This window comes from Chrysoperla carnea, chromosome 3 (genome assembly GCF_905475395.1).
Source record: "Chrysoperla carnea chromosome 3, inChrCarn1.1, whole genome shotgun sequence".
Classification (NCBI taxonomy): Eukaryota; Metazoa; Arthropoda; class Insecta; order Neuroptera; family Chrysopidae; genus Chrysoperla; species Chrysoperla carnea.
The window spans coordinates 23973292-23991305 of record NC_058339.1 but is presented as its reverse complement, the minus strand read 5'-3'; the positions used below and the strand labels follow the sequence as shown (position 1 = coordinate 23991305).

The 18014-nt window shown below is 29.7% G+C and overlaps 3 protein-coding genes across 8 annotated transcripts in view; 2 read left to right on the top strand and 1 right to left on the bottom strand.

The window, feature by feature from the left end:
* Positions 1-941: 941 nt before the first annotated feature.
* Positions 942-6624, bottom strand: LOC123295936 (transcriptional protein SWT1). The gene is made up of 9 exons (XM_044877397.1): positions 5949-6624; positions 5288-5320; positions 4449-4496; positions 4210-4382; positions 2614-2818; positions 2386-2532; positions 2214-2317; positions 1137-1530; positions 942-1066 (listed from the first exon to the last, which is right to left on the bottom strand). The coding sequence occupies exons 1-9, from the start codon at positions 6541-6543 to the stop codon at positions 942-944; spliced, it is 1824 nt and encodes a 607-aa protein (XP_044733332.1). The 5' UTR covers positions 6544-6624.
* A 1093-nt stretch (positions 6625-7717) lies between these two features.
* LOC123295935 (vacuolar protein sorting-associated protein 16 homolog) lies at positions 7718-13213 on the top strand. Its single transcript, XM_044877396.1, has 14 exons — positions 7718-7841; positions 7909-8098; positions 8165-8311; positions 8617-8743; positions 8809-9118; positions 9614-9782; positions 9841-10050; positions 10121-10251; positions 11218-11362; positions 11436-11570; positions 11628-11939; positions 12220-12470; positions 12544-12744; positions 13078-13213. The coding sequence occupies exons 1-14, from the start codon at positions 7783-7785 to the stop codon at positions 13211-13213; spliced, it is 2523 nt and encodes an 840-aa protein (XP_044733331.1). The 5' UTR covers positions 7718-7782.
* Positions 13214-14562: 1349 nt separating this feature from the next.
* The window catches only part of LOC123296735 (rho GTPase-activating protein 23), a 216762-nt gene continuing 213310 nt past the window's right edge, over positions 14563-18014 (top strand). For 5 of the 6 annotated variants that reach the window (XM_044878347.1, XM_044878348.1, XM_044878346.1 and 2 more), the window contains exon 1: positions 14924-15042. The gene's annotated coding sequence lies outside the window, so the exon portion shown is untranslated. Of the gene's footprint in view, positions 14665-14923; positions 15043-18014 lie in introns of those variants that run through there. The other variant, XM_044878345.1, reaches the window with a different exon arrangement.

Here is an 18014-nt window from a genome sequence, read left to right as displayed (position 1 = left end):
GTTAAGCCATTTAAAGGCTTGGTTGAAACTCCCCAGAACACAGTAGAGAAGGGTGGTGAGTATTCTAATAGGACACTGTCGATTGAACTACTACCTTCATAACTTGGAGATCCCAATTGTAGGGCTTGTATGGAGAATGATAAAAACTTCATACATGTTATTTGTATCTACAGAAACCTGCTGGGTGTCACATATAGAATGTTTCCCTCCGAACCCTTGGACATAGTAATTTTGAGAGCAATGCCTATAGCCTAGACCTCCTTAAAATAGCACTCCTACAAAGTTTTCCTTGGTCCAGATGCTAGGGATCCATTGATAGGATCCCTCTTATGTATTATTATAAACATTTCGTAAAAATGGAAATAATATTGTCAATACGCAAGTTCAGTTTATTTCAGCTTTACTTAATTTTTTTTAAATAAAGTAAGTTTATAATTGGTATGCTCAATTCTTTATGTAAAAAGAATGTAACAAAAACCATCAAGTAGAAATCCGCCAAATATTCAGATTTAGACGACCACTGATGTGCGTGGAAATGGAAACTTTTTTTCATAAAGTTGATGGTTTCCGAGATATTGACCAAAAATCGTTTTTTTATGTATATATAGCGTTAATTATCGCAACCCCAGCACTTCCGAGACTGCGCATTAGTAGCTTCTTAAACTGAATTCAGAAACGATCCTTTTTTTGCCTTTGAATAAGTCCACGCAAAAACATTATTTTGAGAGGACAAATAGGAAAACGGGACGGATTGTTCAGGTTATTGTTTAGAGTTTGTTTCTAATATTGTAATTGTCGAGCGGAGCAGACGTATAACAGCTAGTTTGTAAAGTTTATATTGTTTATAAAAAAATAATTAAAATCTTCCATGTTTCAATTAATAACAAATAATTTGAAAACGTATTTAAATAATTTTTTATTACAATATCATACATATAAATTCATAATAGATTTTTGAGCTCTTTTATAATAGGCAAAATAATTTGAAAATATTCTTCAGATATATTTTGCAAATGTAAACAAACCGCTAACGCGGTATCTATTAAATTTTTTAAGTCTGGATCACCTTTAAAAAAGATAATACAAAAACTTATTAACTTGAAAATCACCACTTAGTACACTATACAAATACTTACTCAACTCACAATCATCAAAAGATTGTAATAGTTGTGATAAACATGGTCGCAAATGCTTTGGATATACAAAACTAAAAACTGATTTCCAATATTTCAGTATACATTTGATTATTGTTGGTACGGTCCATGTAGTTTTAAATTGCACCATTCTTTTCCACAAATCACCATATGCTATGTACATTTCTCTTTCTAACATTTTCAATAAAAAATTACTTAATATTTTATGAAATTGTCGAAATTTTTCTTCTAAGTCTTTATCCATTACTGGCACAGATATTTTATTTACATTTTCCATTTTCGATGCTATTATTTTTAGAATTTCATCACTACAATAGGCTTCAATATTATTTACAAGTGCTTTATTTCTTAAATTAATATCGTTTGATAAAATTATCTAAAAACAAAAATCATAGATTCAAAGAGACCTCTAAATTTATTAGTTTTGATGTATATGTCCCAACCAACTAGCTTAGTCGTTTAATTAAACGCCTAACCTTGTTACTAAATGGCGCCGTTCAACTAGTGGTCTGAACGATATTCAGCCATTCAAACATCTAGACAAATGACTTAAGTCGATAACTTTTAACTATTTGCCTAGTCTAGTAATTTAAATTTAGTTTCATTTTTTGCCATTTGGCGCTGAAACCCATACAGAGTCAATATGGCGGCGGCAAGTAACAATTTTGTTGATGTTTCTCACAGTTTGATTGCATTGACGCAAAAAAAGTACAATGGAAGAGTGTTGTGATAAAAAGTTGGAACATGGTACTATTAAAAACTGGTTTTCATGGCAACAAGTTGCAGAGCTCAGACACATAATAAGGCGACAAAATTTTAAAAAGATGTGGCAAGTCAATCACTTTTTGGTGACTAGGGAATAAATATAATTAATTAATATTAGTGGCAACAGGACTATTCTGACAGACACACATTTCTAAATTGTTTATATTCTAATAAACCTATTCAACGGTATAATCAATCAACAGACGAGGGGAATATATTTGTATTATTGGATCTTAGCCTTTTAGAATTAAGCTTACATCTAAAAAAATTTGTTTTAGAAAATGATAGACTTACAGTTATATTATTGTCACTTTTATACTGTAATGAACAATCTAAAATTCTATCATCGGGTCCCCGACATGTTATCACATTTTCAGCCGCTTCTAACGCTGTTTGGCCTGTAAAAATAAAAAATGAAATATTAGTAAACCCTATAAAACAAAAATAATTAAGCATATTATTTGACCTTTTAATTTTGGATTTTTATTTGCCAATTCCCCATTAATGAAACGTACAGCGATTTGAGCATTCTGTTTTAATTTCGCACCTTTTGTTTTAAAAAAATCCAATTCTTGAAACACCATCCACGGAACAACAATAGTTAAATCATTGTCTATAAAAATTTTAATTTTTTGAGTATACAAAATTAGATACAGTTAATTGTAAAAATCCATTGAATTTTTAATTCGCATACCATTACAATTGCAATTAAGTAAATTTTTAACGATTTGTAAATCGGATAAAAATATATTTGTATCGATAATTATTATAAATTTTGACTTTTCTCGAACATTTGATGCATTAAATACCATATCCAAACTATCATGAAAACAAAAACTTGATTCAAGTCCATTGAATATATTTGGATTCTCTTGTACACTATTACGAATTTCTACAATCTGGAAATAAACATATTAGTATTAATTGCGTTTTTCAGTTAAATAATAATCATATTTCTGATCCATTATGTTATGAAAGGCAAATCCTTCTTACCCTTGACGTTGTGGAAAGTAATAAAACTATGATTCGAAGGAATGATTCGATGATAATATATTAAGTTGATAAAATGTTAAGATTTTGATGTTTTTGAAAGAGGAATCTTAGTATTTACGGTATTAAATATCAACCTAGCAAATTGTTAAAAAATTTTGAAATTTATATCTAGTTTTATTTCCGAAAGAAAAAAATTGTATGAAAACCATGTGGAAAAACGTACATTTAACGATCCGATATTGGTCACATTACCCAAGTACTAAGAAAGAAATTCATCTATTATTTTGTAGTAATCAGGTGGTCTTAATTGAAACTATATACTGAAAAATCCGCCCACTTTCTGTTTAATAGTAAAAATTCTTATCTCCAGTTGGCGGGATTTATGTGATTTGAATATTTTTATTGACCTTAAAAAATGGTAAGTACAAGTAATACCATCGGGTAGTCGAAATTGTAACTACCGAATTCGGGGCGCCAGTTTTCGAGTTGCAACTCCCAGTTATTAATCTCAAACGCCAGCCTCTCAATACCGGAAGCTCAAGAAGATCAATAACTAACCGAAGAAATTTCGTCAAAAAATAGCTCTGCACCTTAAAGAAATTTGCACCTCAAATACACCGAAATTTGTAACAAATAACTAATTGCAGGAATTTTTATGTTCTTTATTGCTAGACTTCCCGTTTTAATACAAATAATATTTTTAAAAAGCGGTTGTTCAAGTTTATCGTAAGTAAACTTACGTTGATTTTAGGACGCTTCTTGTCCTGTATCTTGGTATTACCAATCATATAAAATTGGTAACATTGTAATTTAACATTATCGAGCAGCAGGATAAATAAAAAATCAAAAATAATGATATTTCATCGATGTGTAGATGATATTTCTCTTTAAAATATATCGAAAGAAATTATAGGTTTGAACATTTTGATGTTGATTTTCGTTTTCCTGATCAAATTATGATGTTTTTTTTAAGAAAAAAGACTTTTTGTCGGAAAATAAAAAAAAAATTTCTTTTGCCCTCTTGTTAACTTCATCGCTTCATGGGTGAGGGGGCACGGTATGTTATCTGCCTGAATTCAAACAAGGTAGTAAACAAGATTATTTTTGCTTGTACATCAGGAAAACAAAAGCTGTTGTAAGGGACAAAAGCTATTTAAATCGCCGTAATCTTACTTACGTAATACTTGAAACAACCTCAAAACAATTTTTCTAAAATTAAAATGTCTATATCACAATAAAATCCCTTTCATATCGGCTGGTATGCCTATCACAGACGAATTTTCCACTCACAACTTACGTTTTTAATAATATGCTCTTCAGGTACTTGTTCCCATTCCATTTCTTCCTGATATTCCATATTATCCGTGGAGGTTGATGGTTCGATATTATTTTGTGTTTCTGAGGCTTGAACTGTTAATTTATTTCTTAACGCATTTAATCGATCATTGGCAGATGATCGATTCGATCTCCCTAAAATCAAAACAGGATATTTAAATTCTTGAATTTTAGTTGTAAATAAATATTAATAAAAATTACCTGATAGACTTTGGGAATTCCACAAATGTTCATTTGATGAATTTATTTCTAAAATTAAAAAAAAAAAAAGAAGATTATTTCCCTTGAATCAATATTATATCACTATTTATAAAAACTAAGGGTGTTTATATTTAAATAGTTCAGAAAATTAGAATCGATATTTTCTGTTTATTGTATTTAACGTGACCCTTTTTGATTGAGCGTATCTAAGCTTTAGGAAAGGTATGACTGAATTGATTGAGCGTCTCTAAGCTTTAAAAAATCTTGTACAAGCAATTTAATTTTTCGTGAAAGCGTATTGTATTTTTAACCGGTTTACACTTGTCCTGTAATTTTCAACTCTTTATTTCATTGCGAAGTATCACAATTTTTAATATAATAGGCGAAATTAAGTTAAATGAAGTTTAATAAACGCTAATTTTGAAAGGTCCAAATCTCAAGAGGGGTGGGCATAGCCGAGCTAGCTGTTTCGTCAGACAATATGCTAAAAAAAAGCACGTTTAACAATCGATGGTTCATCTGTATTTTAGAACGCCCCATTTTTCAAACCATCATGAAGATCAATGTCAAGAGGAACATCACTTTAAGAAGGCTCCTTTTCGAAAAAAAACTCTTATACGCACTATTTTCTCCAAGATAAAATTTTGGAGCATTTGAAATTAATCAAATGATTTGATTCGTTCATAAACTAGGAGAAATACTTAGCTTTAGAATATGCAATTAAAATTTCAGATCGTAATCTCTTTTCGAAATTAAGAATTACACTTTTGTTAATTAAAGTACTTGATATGTATCCCATGAAAACCTTAAAAGCCTTGAATTATTAAAAAAATTATTACCTGGTAATCTTGATGAATTCGATAAATGTTTTTCTAAAATAATGGAATTATTGATTAAACTTTTTTTTCCTCTAGTCACCTTTAAATGAATAGGATTTTATACGCCACTGAATATGGTCTAATGGCCCGAGTGTTTCACGCTTTTATGTATAAATTTTTTTGTTCATATATAGGTGGTTTAGGATAAAATTTTTTTCTTTTGTTAATGGTTTTAATAAGGAGCCCAAGAGGGGATTTGTGTAAAAACTCCGGCGCGTCAGAACATATGAGGGGTTCCTTAGACCTTCCTTAGTACCTCCTCCAAATATTAGCCCTAAATATGAGAGGAAACGCGTAGGATAGATTATCAGATTAGTACAAAAAATTGCGATAAGTGAATTAATTTTAATTCGAGCGTGTCAGATTAAGATATGGTGGGTTAATCACACGCTAAAAAATTTACATTTCAATAATCTGATGATTTAAGTGTGATGTAATTTCTTTTTTGCTAATCTGATCGTCTGCCGTACGAGCGTCCCCCCATATTTAGGGCTAATATTTGGGGTGGCGTACTAAGGTAGGTCCAAGAAACTCTTCATATGTATTAATCTGACGCGCTCGAGTTACTACCCAAATTCCCTCTTGGGCTCCCATCATTTTAAGGTCCTGATAAAATAAATACCTGTTTTGCTTATAGTACTTGTCGCGGAGTGTATATTTTCAGGAAGTGATTTTCTTAAACTTTCTAATCTTTGTGCAGCTATATTTTTCTTTGGGCGGGGACTAACAGAATGTCTTCTACTAGCTGTCAGTGGCGATGTATTTGTATTTGACCAATTTGAAAGATTTTCTAATGAAATTTTATTCGATTTTCGGGCATTACTACCAGAATCGAAATTTTTACTTAAAGATGCACGTGGAGATGTCGGTGGAGATTTAAAATTGCTAGATGCACGTGGAGATGTTGGTGGTGATTTAAAATTGCTAGATGTACGTGGTGATGTCGGTAGTCGAGATGATGATGAAGATTCCAATTTACTGGACACGTGATGATTTTTTAATCTTTTTGTTGGTGCGTTGTCTTCTTCATGGCTACGTTTATTAGAAGTATTTTTTCGTTTCTGGTCACCATCTAATAAATTTCGTAAATCGATTCTATCCATTACGTGGATTTGAGGTTTCTTCCTATTTTTATTTCTTCTTCGTTTTCGTTTCTGTATTACTTGCTCTGGTATTAAATTTCGAGCTAATCCATGCGAATTCTGGTTTCGATTCATTTTTGTATTATTATTAAGAAACTTATAATTTGTTTAACAAAGTCATATTTTTAATTAGATAAAATTGAGGTAAAATATCTCGATAAAAGCTTACACATTAAGGAAATTTTCATCTACTTATTTTCAACTCCATAGATTATATAATATTTTAATACAACTTTTATTAACCACCTATTAGATTAAATGTACATGAATCACGTTTGAACACTACAATTTATCAGAAATTTTTGGTTTATTTTGACAAATTATAATTTCAATATTTGTAAATATTCGATTGTGGTATGACTGAATTAGCAGTTATAACAACACTGTAAAAAAAAAAAGATTGGAATTAGTAGAGGTCCATCAACATGTCTATGATCTATCTAGTATCTACTTCTCTGCTTCTCACTACCATATTTACATAATTCGGTGGAACGTCAATTTTATTTTTATTGGAATTTCTTTTGAAACCCACTAATTTTGGACCATTCTTTTCACCTGTGATGTCAGTTTTTCGCTAGCTATCACTTATTTGCTTAATTCCGGGACCAGGTTTCCACATTCTTGAAACCTATTAGAACTAGATTAATTTTGATCACAAATTTGAAAAGTATGGCCCAAATTTAGTTGGATTACATACTTGGTTTATCAAAATTGGATAAAATTTGGATGTGGTAGAGCAAAATAAATTTTTTTGGATTCTGATGAAGTTATAAAGTTTAAAAATTCGATTTTTTTGATAACACAGGCAAATTTTATCCGATTTTATTGGATTTTTTTTTTAAACACACTAATTTTGGGTCATTCTTTTCAGCTGTGATATCAGTTTTTCGCTACCTACCACTTATTTGCTTAATTCCGGGGCCACTGTAGAATTGCATGTAAAAATCTATGTATATTATTTTACTAAAGCCTTGTTCACATTAATTATTATTAAAGTAATGTTTGCAAAAGCACTTTAGTGTTCTAAGCACCCCCAATAATAATTCTAAATTTTTGTATTTTAGGATAACATTGTTAAGTTAATCATTTTAAATAAATTGAGCCACGTTAGGCGGTTAGGCACTACATATTAAAGCGTTTGAGAACGAATCACTTCAATCTCTATTGAACATCTATGGTTATTATTAAAGTGATTAATTTGTTGCCAAAAGAGTGCTCTGTTGGCTTTATAGTTCTTTATATTTTGACAGCTGTCAAATGTGAAGAAAATTGAATTTTATAAAAGTTTTATAAAAGTAACTTAAATCAACGAAAATGTCGGCGATGTTAACAGCCGACTGGTGTTTGCTGGGTAATATTGATACTTATTATAGGTAAGATAGATTAATAATTGTTATACAGGTGAATAGAATTTTATTTAACAAATTTACATTTATTTAGGAAATTTGAAGTATACTCAATGTTTGGAAACCCAGAAATGAATTTGGAGAATGCATTGATAGCGGTTGCACCGTTTGGTGGACCAATTGCTCTAGTTAGAGATCGGAATAAATTTGTTCAAATTCATGGTGGTGGAAAGCCAGTAATTGCTATTTACTCCGGATCTGGAAAGCAAATATCTTCAGTTGTGGTAAATGTCAAATTTGTAAATATATTCATCACTAATCATTAATAAATATCATAATTTCATTTCTAGTGGAGCAGTGGACTTATTGTAGCTTTAGGTTGGACCCACAATGAATATTTATTATGTATTCAAGAAGATGGTATGGTTTTCGTTTATGATATCTTTGGAAAGTTTCAAGTACATGTTAGTATGGGTCAAGAAGCTCGTGATCATAAGGTAACTAAATAATATATTTTTCATTTGCTTATGGTTGTCTTGACATGATGTTCAATTAAATTTCTATTTTTGAGAATTGATAATACGTTAATGAGTGTGAGAGAGTACAGGTACATTAAGCACTGTGTAAAAGAAAGATACTATTAAATGTCTCCTTGCATGATGGAGAACAGTAGCAGTACAATAGTAGCAATACAAGCATCCAATAATGTCTTTCTTATACACATTGCTTAATATATATTTACTCTCTCACACTCATTGATTTACTACGGAAAATGATTTCAAAAACAGTTAATAATGTTTAGGTAATGGATGCAAAAGTGTTTTATACACCACAAGGAACTGGTGTAGCTGTTTTGACTTCAAATTTTAAGATTATTTTGGTTAATGATATCAAGGTACCTAAGGTTCGGCAACTTTCCCAACTTCCAGGTAATTTTTGTAAAATAAATGAAAATTAAAACGTTAAATTATATATGTATGTATATTTCATTTAGTTTCTCTAACTGGTGCAATAAATTGGGAAGTGATTTTTGAAAAACGTGATCCAGAAATATTATTGGTTTGTTCTGTTACACCAGATTTGTATCGTTTTACTCAAGGTGATACTATGGCGTTAGCTCATGCTAATCCAACATCTGAAGGAAATATTTTGGATATTGCTGTTACTGTTAACAACGAGGGACGATCTACTGCAGTTGCTTTATTTACAGACGCTGGTTATTTATGGATTGGAAGTGTAGATTTACGAACGAAATATAGTGAAGTACTTTTGGATAAGCGTACAGCTCCCAAACAAATGATGTGGTCAGTTAAATTAATAGACACTTTATGTGCAATTTAATTTTGATAATTCGATCGGCTCTTAAATTTAATGAATTTCTTAACAAGACCCTTAGCAATGACCCTTAACAAGACAAACATTACGAGCCTCTTTGGGGTTGATTCTGCCACCATTTAAAAAAATTTGTATTATTCAATGTTTGGAAAAAAATAGACCTAAAACAAAGTAAAAAAATATTAAACATGAAGAAATATACACTAACTCTGTCATATCAAATCTGTCAGGGTGGCAATCGACCTGGAAAACCTAGAAATGTCTGGGAATTTCTAAATTCTGATTCATTCTCCGTTATCGGTTCGATTTACCTGGTAGAATGTATTTTATCAGATTATGGCTATTTTCTGATATGAGCAAATAGAAATTAATGTATTTTTCGAATAGAAGAATCGTGAATTATCAAACTTTAAACACTAGTTAAAGTATCAGCAAATTTAAAATAAAAATTTCAATACATTTAGGTGCGGAGGTGAAGCAGTTGTATGTTATTGGCCAGGATTGATAATTTTAGTAAGTCGTCAGAGCGAAGGTGATAAAATAAGTTTCTCATATGATACACCATTGTTTTTGGCTCAAGAATTGGACTGTGTTCGGATTATAACAAATCACCAACATGAAATTTTACAAAAAGTATTATCTATAATTTATAAATATTTTGTAAATTGTTATATATTCAAATATATTTAAGGTCCCTCCAATTGTTCAAAGAGTTCTTCGTATCAATAGTATTGACCCTGGTAGTTATTTACTAGAAGCGTCCAAACATTTCCAGAAAAGAAGTCATCGAGCCGATGAATACATTGGTTTGATTAAAGATAAGCTAGATGAAGCTGTAACTCAATGCATTGAAGCTGCCGGGTATGAATTTGATCCTGAAGTTCAAAAAATGTTGATGCGAGTATGTATTTTTTTTAAGAAAAATAATATTTAAAAATTTTTTTGTTAATACACGATAAATTTTATTCCAGGCAGCACAATTTGGAAAATGTTTTATAGCTGATGAATTTGATCCAAATAATTTTGTTCAAATGTGTAGAGAACTAAAAGTATTAAATACTGTTCGTGATAGACGGATTGGCATACCCCTCACGTACACTGAGTATCCTTTCTAAAAAAAATGAGATAAAATTTAAAAATAAGCAGGGTTTTGATTTGGCTGTTGTATGTGTAATATCTATTAGGTTCAACGATTTATATATTTTGTTTAGGACCTACGGGAGAACCAATTCCATCCTGATGCTTCATAATATTTGTTTTTACAAAATATTAAAATATCCCAAAAAATGAAAGTGTTATAATTTGAAATTTTGTAAATTCCCTGATATCAGTAACTCGAAATAAGGAAATATAAAATTGCCAAAAATCAAACCAACAACATCAGAAGCATTCTGAATCTGAACCACCAAATGATGCCATCTTCCTTGGCAAAACGATATCCTTTAGATTATTTATGGGGCATAGCATCTTGTCAGTTAGTCACTCCAATTGAGGCGTACAAATTTCAATTGGGGACGGTCTATGAATGCTTCAAGGAAATGAATCACCTGGCACTGAATAACACAGACATACTGATTTGCGTACCGGGGAATTCTAGGATTAAAGAGAATTAACCAGCGGGCTCGTTTTCTCATAGCATGATGTTCCGTAATTTACCGAATCAAAGAATAGCTACGACAAGCCAATCTTGATTACCGGGATTTTGTGTAGGGCAAGTGACAGGCCAAACTGTGTATAACCACAGCTAGGCCATTTGGCTGTGCTCGCCTGAAACTTGCTAGAGTACAGTTGAGAAGAGTAGTGGAACTCTTGACAGGATACTGTCGTTTGAACTACTACCTTCGAAACATAGGGATATCTGATTATCCCACTTGTAACGCCTGTATATTAATCCTGGGATAAATCTTGGCCGAGAAGCTGTGGGTTGTTTAAAATAGCATCTCTCACTCAGATTCGTCTCGCCTTCGGGAGACAGGTTGCTCCCAAGGAGCGCACAGAGGACCATATTAATATATATGCTTAATATTTTTTATTTTAATTAAAACTACATTTTCTTAACAATATCTAGAATGCATGCGCGAAAATATCATAACTTATTAGATCGATTGGTGACTCGAGGATTTTACTACCATGCTATACAAATAGCAAAACATCTTCGACTACCCAATGAAGAAGGTGCGAACAGAATATATGTGCATTGGGCGTGCTATAAGGTTTGAATTTCTTTGTGAATGATTTATCTTGATATTATGATTTAAAAAATTTTATAGATTTATTGAAATTTAGGTAACACAATCTCAATTAGAATGGGACGAGATAGCCCAACAGATTGCTAATAAATTAGGCCACTCACCGGGGATATCATATAGTGATATTGCAAGTAAAGCAGAAGAATTTGGACGTACAAAATTGGCAATCAAGGTATTAATCAAAATCACAAATAAATTTTATTAATATACTAAAATAATTAAATTTTAGCTATTAGATTATGAACCAAGAGCTCGTAAACAAGTTCCATTATTATTAAAACTAAAAGAAAATAAACCAGCTTTATTAAAAGCTATTGAAAGTGGAGATACCGATTTAGTGTACACAGTAATATTTCATATGCGTGAAAATACACCATTGGCTGATTTTCAAATGATTATTCGAAATTTTCCAATGGCTTTGTCATTATATTTGAAATATTGTAGAGATCACAATCCACAAGCTTTATTTGATATTTATCACCAAGAAGATAATTTTAATGCTCAAGCCGCAGAATATATTCGAGAAAGTTTTGAACCAAAGGTAATTAATCTTATTTATTTGATTAAGGGAACATTCAAGTTATACAGCCATCCACTCCATTTCGTTAGTAGTTGAACGTTATCGATTTGGATAAAATGTGGAATTTTGAGCTACCAATTTTTCACTAATATTTCTTAAATAACCCTTACCCCTTTACATAAACGTTACGTAATACTTGAACGTTCTCTTATTATTAAAAAAAAAAAATCCTTGAAAATTTTTATGTACCTAAGTTTTCTAACATTTATTTGCATATTAAGATGTATTTTAATTCTTTTAGAATGCATTAAGCCGAGAACCGTCGTTAGCAGCGGCTCAAGATGCGTATAAAACTGCTCGAAATGATATCAATGCTTCATTATGTGAAGAATCTATTCGATTATTACGTCATCAGAAACAATTTGAAGAGAAATTTCCAAGAAATAAGTTCATTGGAAAATCTGTTCATGATACTTTGTACCTACTGTTAACTATTAACGAACTTAAGTTAGCAGAAAAAATGCGAAATGAATACAAAGTACCAGATCGACGGTAATTTGAAACAATTTAAAAATAGTTTCGAAATTACACGTGAAGATTCATTATTAAAACTGTTTTCTTTAAGATATTGGTGGTTAAGAATTCAAACACTGGGCGAACAAGGAGAATGGAGCGAATTAGATAAATTTTCGAAATCCAAAAAGTCACCTGTTGGTTACGCACCATTTGTTGATGTTTGTTTGAAGTATGATAATACTTCGGAAGCCGTTAAATATTTACCAAAAGTTCGAGAAGATTTGAAGATCAAATATTACGTGAAAGCTAAGTAAGTTCGATTATAATTAAATGTAATTCTTCTTTTTATTTTACCCAAACAATTATTTAGCTCAATAAACTGGTATTCGAAAATTTTTACACCCTAACTCATTTGTGATGGAATTTCGAGCTGTCAATGTGTAAATTTTTGTTAGATTTTATAATTTAATCAATGCAAGGGTAGGAAATATTGTTCGCAAACTTAATAGAATACAAACTCAATATCATTTTATCAGTTTCTAGGGGCCTGTATACTTTTACTTTAGACGTAGTGAATTTTTTTATATTTTAATTATTTTTTGCTGTTTACTAAAATAGTTTGATTGATTATTTTCTATTTTAGGAAATTTGAAGAAGCAGCACAAATCGCTTACGAACAAAAAGATAGACAAGGTTTATTATATGTACAATCGAAATGTGGCAATAAACCAGCAATAGTCAGTAAAATTAATGTATATGTTTCTCAACTACCTAAATAAGTAAATTTATTATCATTTTGAATTTTAATTTTATTTTAGTTATACTTTTTTATACATATTGTAAAAATTATAAATTTAAAAAATGAAACAGTATAAAAATTAATATATAATTATTTTATTGGAATATTTTTTTATTTACTGAGTATCCCATTCTTAATCCTATATATAATATAAATCCTATAAAAGACAAAAATGGAATAATCGCATGTAACTTTTATAAGAAAATTGTTTTTATTTTTTCATAATAAGTTGAAAGTTACAGTTTTAAAAAATTTCCGTAAACCATCGTGTGATGTAAGAATTTTTTATATTTTAATGTAATGATGAAAATTCATTAAATATGCAAGAAAAAGTTTAACAAAAAACAAGCGAAAACAAACAATTGACTGGATTAATTGTTGAAACACCATGTATAGACAGTGTTGATTACTCTGTCACATTACACATACATACATGTCACACATATATAACTGATATTCCCATATAATACATAGGATACAATTTGCGCTCTCACAGGTAAACAGTGAAAGAGATTTCAGCTTGATGTCTCTTCGTTTTTGAATAATCGTGATGACAGACAGACAGACAGACAGGCAACCGGCAACGGACTAATTAGGTGATTTTATGAACACCTATACCAAAATTTTGTTCATTGGGACTAAACTTAATATACCTTGGTATATTTCATATGCATGGTATAAAGATATGAATTTTAATTATCTACAATAAAGGTTATTACCATTTTTGGCCTAGATAAATGATTACGGAGATATAGATCGAAGCGATTTTTCTCAAAATCGTGGCACTTACACCCTCCAAGTTAGTAAGGGTTTTATGAAGAGTAGGCTTTATATTATTAGATAGTTCATGCATACATTTCAACATTATTATTGTAAATTACTATGGTAATTCTTAATATACATCTATTTATTCAACATCTGCATCGTAGTTTTATTTTAAATCACCCGTTGTCCATTGACAAAAAAAATTATCCTATTAATCGCAATTTAAATTATAAATATATTTTAAATTTACGAATCGAAAATTTAATTTTTTTATTAAGAAGTGTGTAGTTTAAAATTAAAAAAAAAAAATCTATAAAATATTTGTTGAATACAAAACATGATTTTTAAATATTCCCGCCAATTGAATTAAAAAGCATGACCAAACGATAATAAATTCTTGTTTAAAAATTGCTGCCATGTTTTTATACCGCTTTAATAAAAGTATATTCATATTTTAATGTTTTTATATTTTTTAAAACAATAATTTTTAAAAATTTATTAAACATAAATAAACTTTTATAAATAAATAAAAAATGTAAATTAATAGTGAATAAATGTATTTAAAAAAATTCTTTAAAATTGTGATAAATTGTGCGAGCATAATTATGGAATGGAACCATATGCGCTGTTTTTATCTAACTCATTGTAGGTAGTTAATCTGTTAAGGTGAGTGAGTCATTTTTTTGTGTACATATGTGATACCTGTAATATCAGATTATTAAAACTATATCAATTACAATTTGTAATTATATTAGTAATGGTTTTTTTTTCTATTTGAATAATTGGTATTATAAATAAATGCAAATAAAAGTGTTTATAGCCACCTAGATAAAAGTGTTCGCACCGCGTTTGTTTCATTACAGTGTAAATCCTTTGACAGTTTGGATTATGTTATGTTATGTTTTTGTTTTATGTTTTTCGATTGTGTTTTGTTTTTTAAAATAATGTAACATTTATTACATAAATAATCAAAAAAATACAATGTTTTTGTTTGTAATCAGAATACTTTGATATTTTCCAATGAACAAAAATTGACAAAAACAGGTTAGTTTTTTTTTTGTAATACTACGTAAATATTTGTTTACATACAATATTGTGTAGATGTGTTTCTTTGATTTTGTTGATTTGCTTGTTATAATAACTATTATCTAACTTTTATTATTAATTCAGGTCAATCTATTAAATGGTCAAGAATTTATTTATTATTCAATAACAATCTTTTAACTAATTTGTAAGTTTTGTGTTATAAAAAACCTTGAGTTCCATAATATATTAGAGATTCATTTGTAATATGGTTTTGATATTAAAACTGTTCGTTAAAAATTATTAAATTTTTGACGTTCTGAAGGCTATAATTTAATTACATTCGATAATATTTGCGATTAGAAAAATTAAAAACTTTTAATTAAGATTATATATCAGTATTATTTGTGGGAGATTTGAATATTCGATGAAAATTTTTATTTAGACTGATCTAATAAAATGGTAATATGATTTGTAGCGTTTTATATTGCATTTGTTGTAATAAAATAGTGTTGACTTTACGATTTTGACGTGACTTGAATATCTTAAGGTTGAATTTCAAGGTTGACTTGTATTTATTACTTAAAATAAATGAAGTAAGTGTACTTTATATAATTACTGAGGTACCATATATAGAAGCTGTGCAGATGAGTTGAATCTTTGCTAAATTGTATAATACTTAGTTTTTAAATCTTATAAATACGGGAAAATTTTCAATCAAATCTATATTTTTGACGTACTTGGTACCTACAATTTAGATCACGTCAAATATATGTACATTTTTTTTACTGTAAATTTTTACTCTCATGGCTTTTACTCTTGCTATAATAATAGCAATAAATTTAAATAATTCAAAAAGCCCGACTGCGTTTAATATAGCCTGTTTTCAAAAAAATTAGAGCTCTATACCAAATAATGAAATCGATGGAATTGTGAACAAAAGGAGGGGCCGTGATGGCATATGAAGTGAAGGTTATAACAAAATAATCTTTGTATTTAAAATTGAAACTACCCAGCGAAACGGGTAGTTCACAGCTAGTCTTTTTATAATCATAAAATGTAAATTAAGTATCAGGCTTTAAAAAATATCTGTTTATCAGTGCATATTTTATTGAAGGACAAAATTTTATTTCTAAGTGACACACCTGTAGACAAATGCAAACAATTATTAAATACCTACATGAATGATTCCGTATGTGACTGACACTACATTCGACCCAATATGCGTTTTATTTTCCGTCATATTATGAATACTATCATGCTAATGGTTTTAGTTTTAGTATAATTTTATATTTGATTCTATACATTTATTCCAGAAACAGTGTTGATGACGCAATCATTTGTTTTTTGGTGTCACATAAGTAAAGAAAGATATCCACTCTTAGATAGCCACACATTCATAAATGATATTTCCATATCAACTTTTAATTTTTACAGATATCAACTTATGGTGATATCTGTAAAAATTGTGATTCTAGACCATCATCTGCTTCAAATCATAAATGCCTAGGGACTTTCCGTCTTAGAATTTTGTAGGAAATTCATAGCAACAGAATAACACAGCTAGGCTAATTTGGATACCAGGCGACTCTGGCTTTAAAGCGAATGGGCTCGTTGACACGAGAGAGATCGTCTTAGACGCCTCTGTTATCTGAGCCTCTTATTCCCATGGCAAGATGCTCTGTAATTTACTGAGAAAGATGGTGGAACTCTTGACAGGACAATTTCGACTTGCAGAAACCTGCATATGCAAATGTTTGGGCCCGGTATAGAATGTTTTGAATCCGAAAATTTGGATCCATCAATCCTGAGAGCAATTTCGACGAAGAAGGTATGTCCTGCCTGTGCTTTCGAATGACAGGTTATTCTCAAGAAGGGCACCGAAGAACCCTTGGGTCTAAGTGCTAGAAACTCATTTGCGTTACCCTTCTTATGTATTATTATTATTATTAATTATTAATATCCTTTTTAATTACATTATAAGCGTGCAAGGAAGTGATGTGGTATTCATATTAGAGATATTTTTTATTTAATTTGTACGTTATTAATTATGTAAAATAAATTCATTAAAATTGCCACAGTTTATGCACAAATGATTTCATTACAGATTTTTTTTGTTATATGTGAATGACAATATGAATATGACAATCATAATAATATTCATTAATAATAAATTGTTTGTACACTAAAAGGAGTAGATGTTGACTTCCAATTTTTATACAATGTATATATGAAATATATAAATTGTTATACAATGTATATATGAAATATATAAATTGTATATTAAGTTTAGTCCCAAGTTTGTAACGCTTAAAAATATTGATGCTATGAACAAAATTTTGGTATAGGTGTTCATAAAATTACCTAATTAGTCCATTTTCGGTTGTTTCTCCGTCTGTCTGTCAACACGATAACTTAAAAACGAAAAATGATATCAAGCTGAAATTTTTACAGAAATTTACAAATAATAGAAGATTGGCTCATAATTTAAAATGATAATTTTTATTCAAAACTATTAATTATTTATTAATTAAAAGTGGGTTTTTGTATTTTGTGCATTGTGTAATTTTCTCATTTTCTTTACCATTTAGTGTATAGAAAACACACCAATAAGGTTTTTTTTTTATGTTTTGCATAAAAAAATAAAAAATTTACAGAAACTGCATATGAAATTAATTTTCACAGGATATCATATCACACAAACAATACGTACTATATTCTATTTCAAATATACACGGTGTTCTGTTATTGACTGCAGATCGTGGGCTTACAGAAAAAGCTCATAAAGACGATGGAAAAAGTTATTTACCAATTTTGGATCTGAGCCCTAATTTGGGCGCTACAGGTATGACAAAAATTGATAAAATTGTTCATTCACTGAATATCATTCGATAACCAGCAGCCAATGATAATCAGTAGATATAAGTAAATTTCATTTAATAATATTCAACTTAAGAAGGCATATCAAGTGATTTCATTCGATTATATTATTT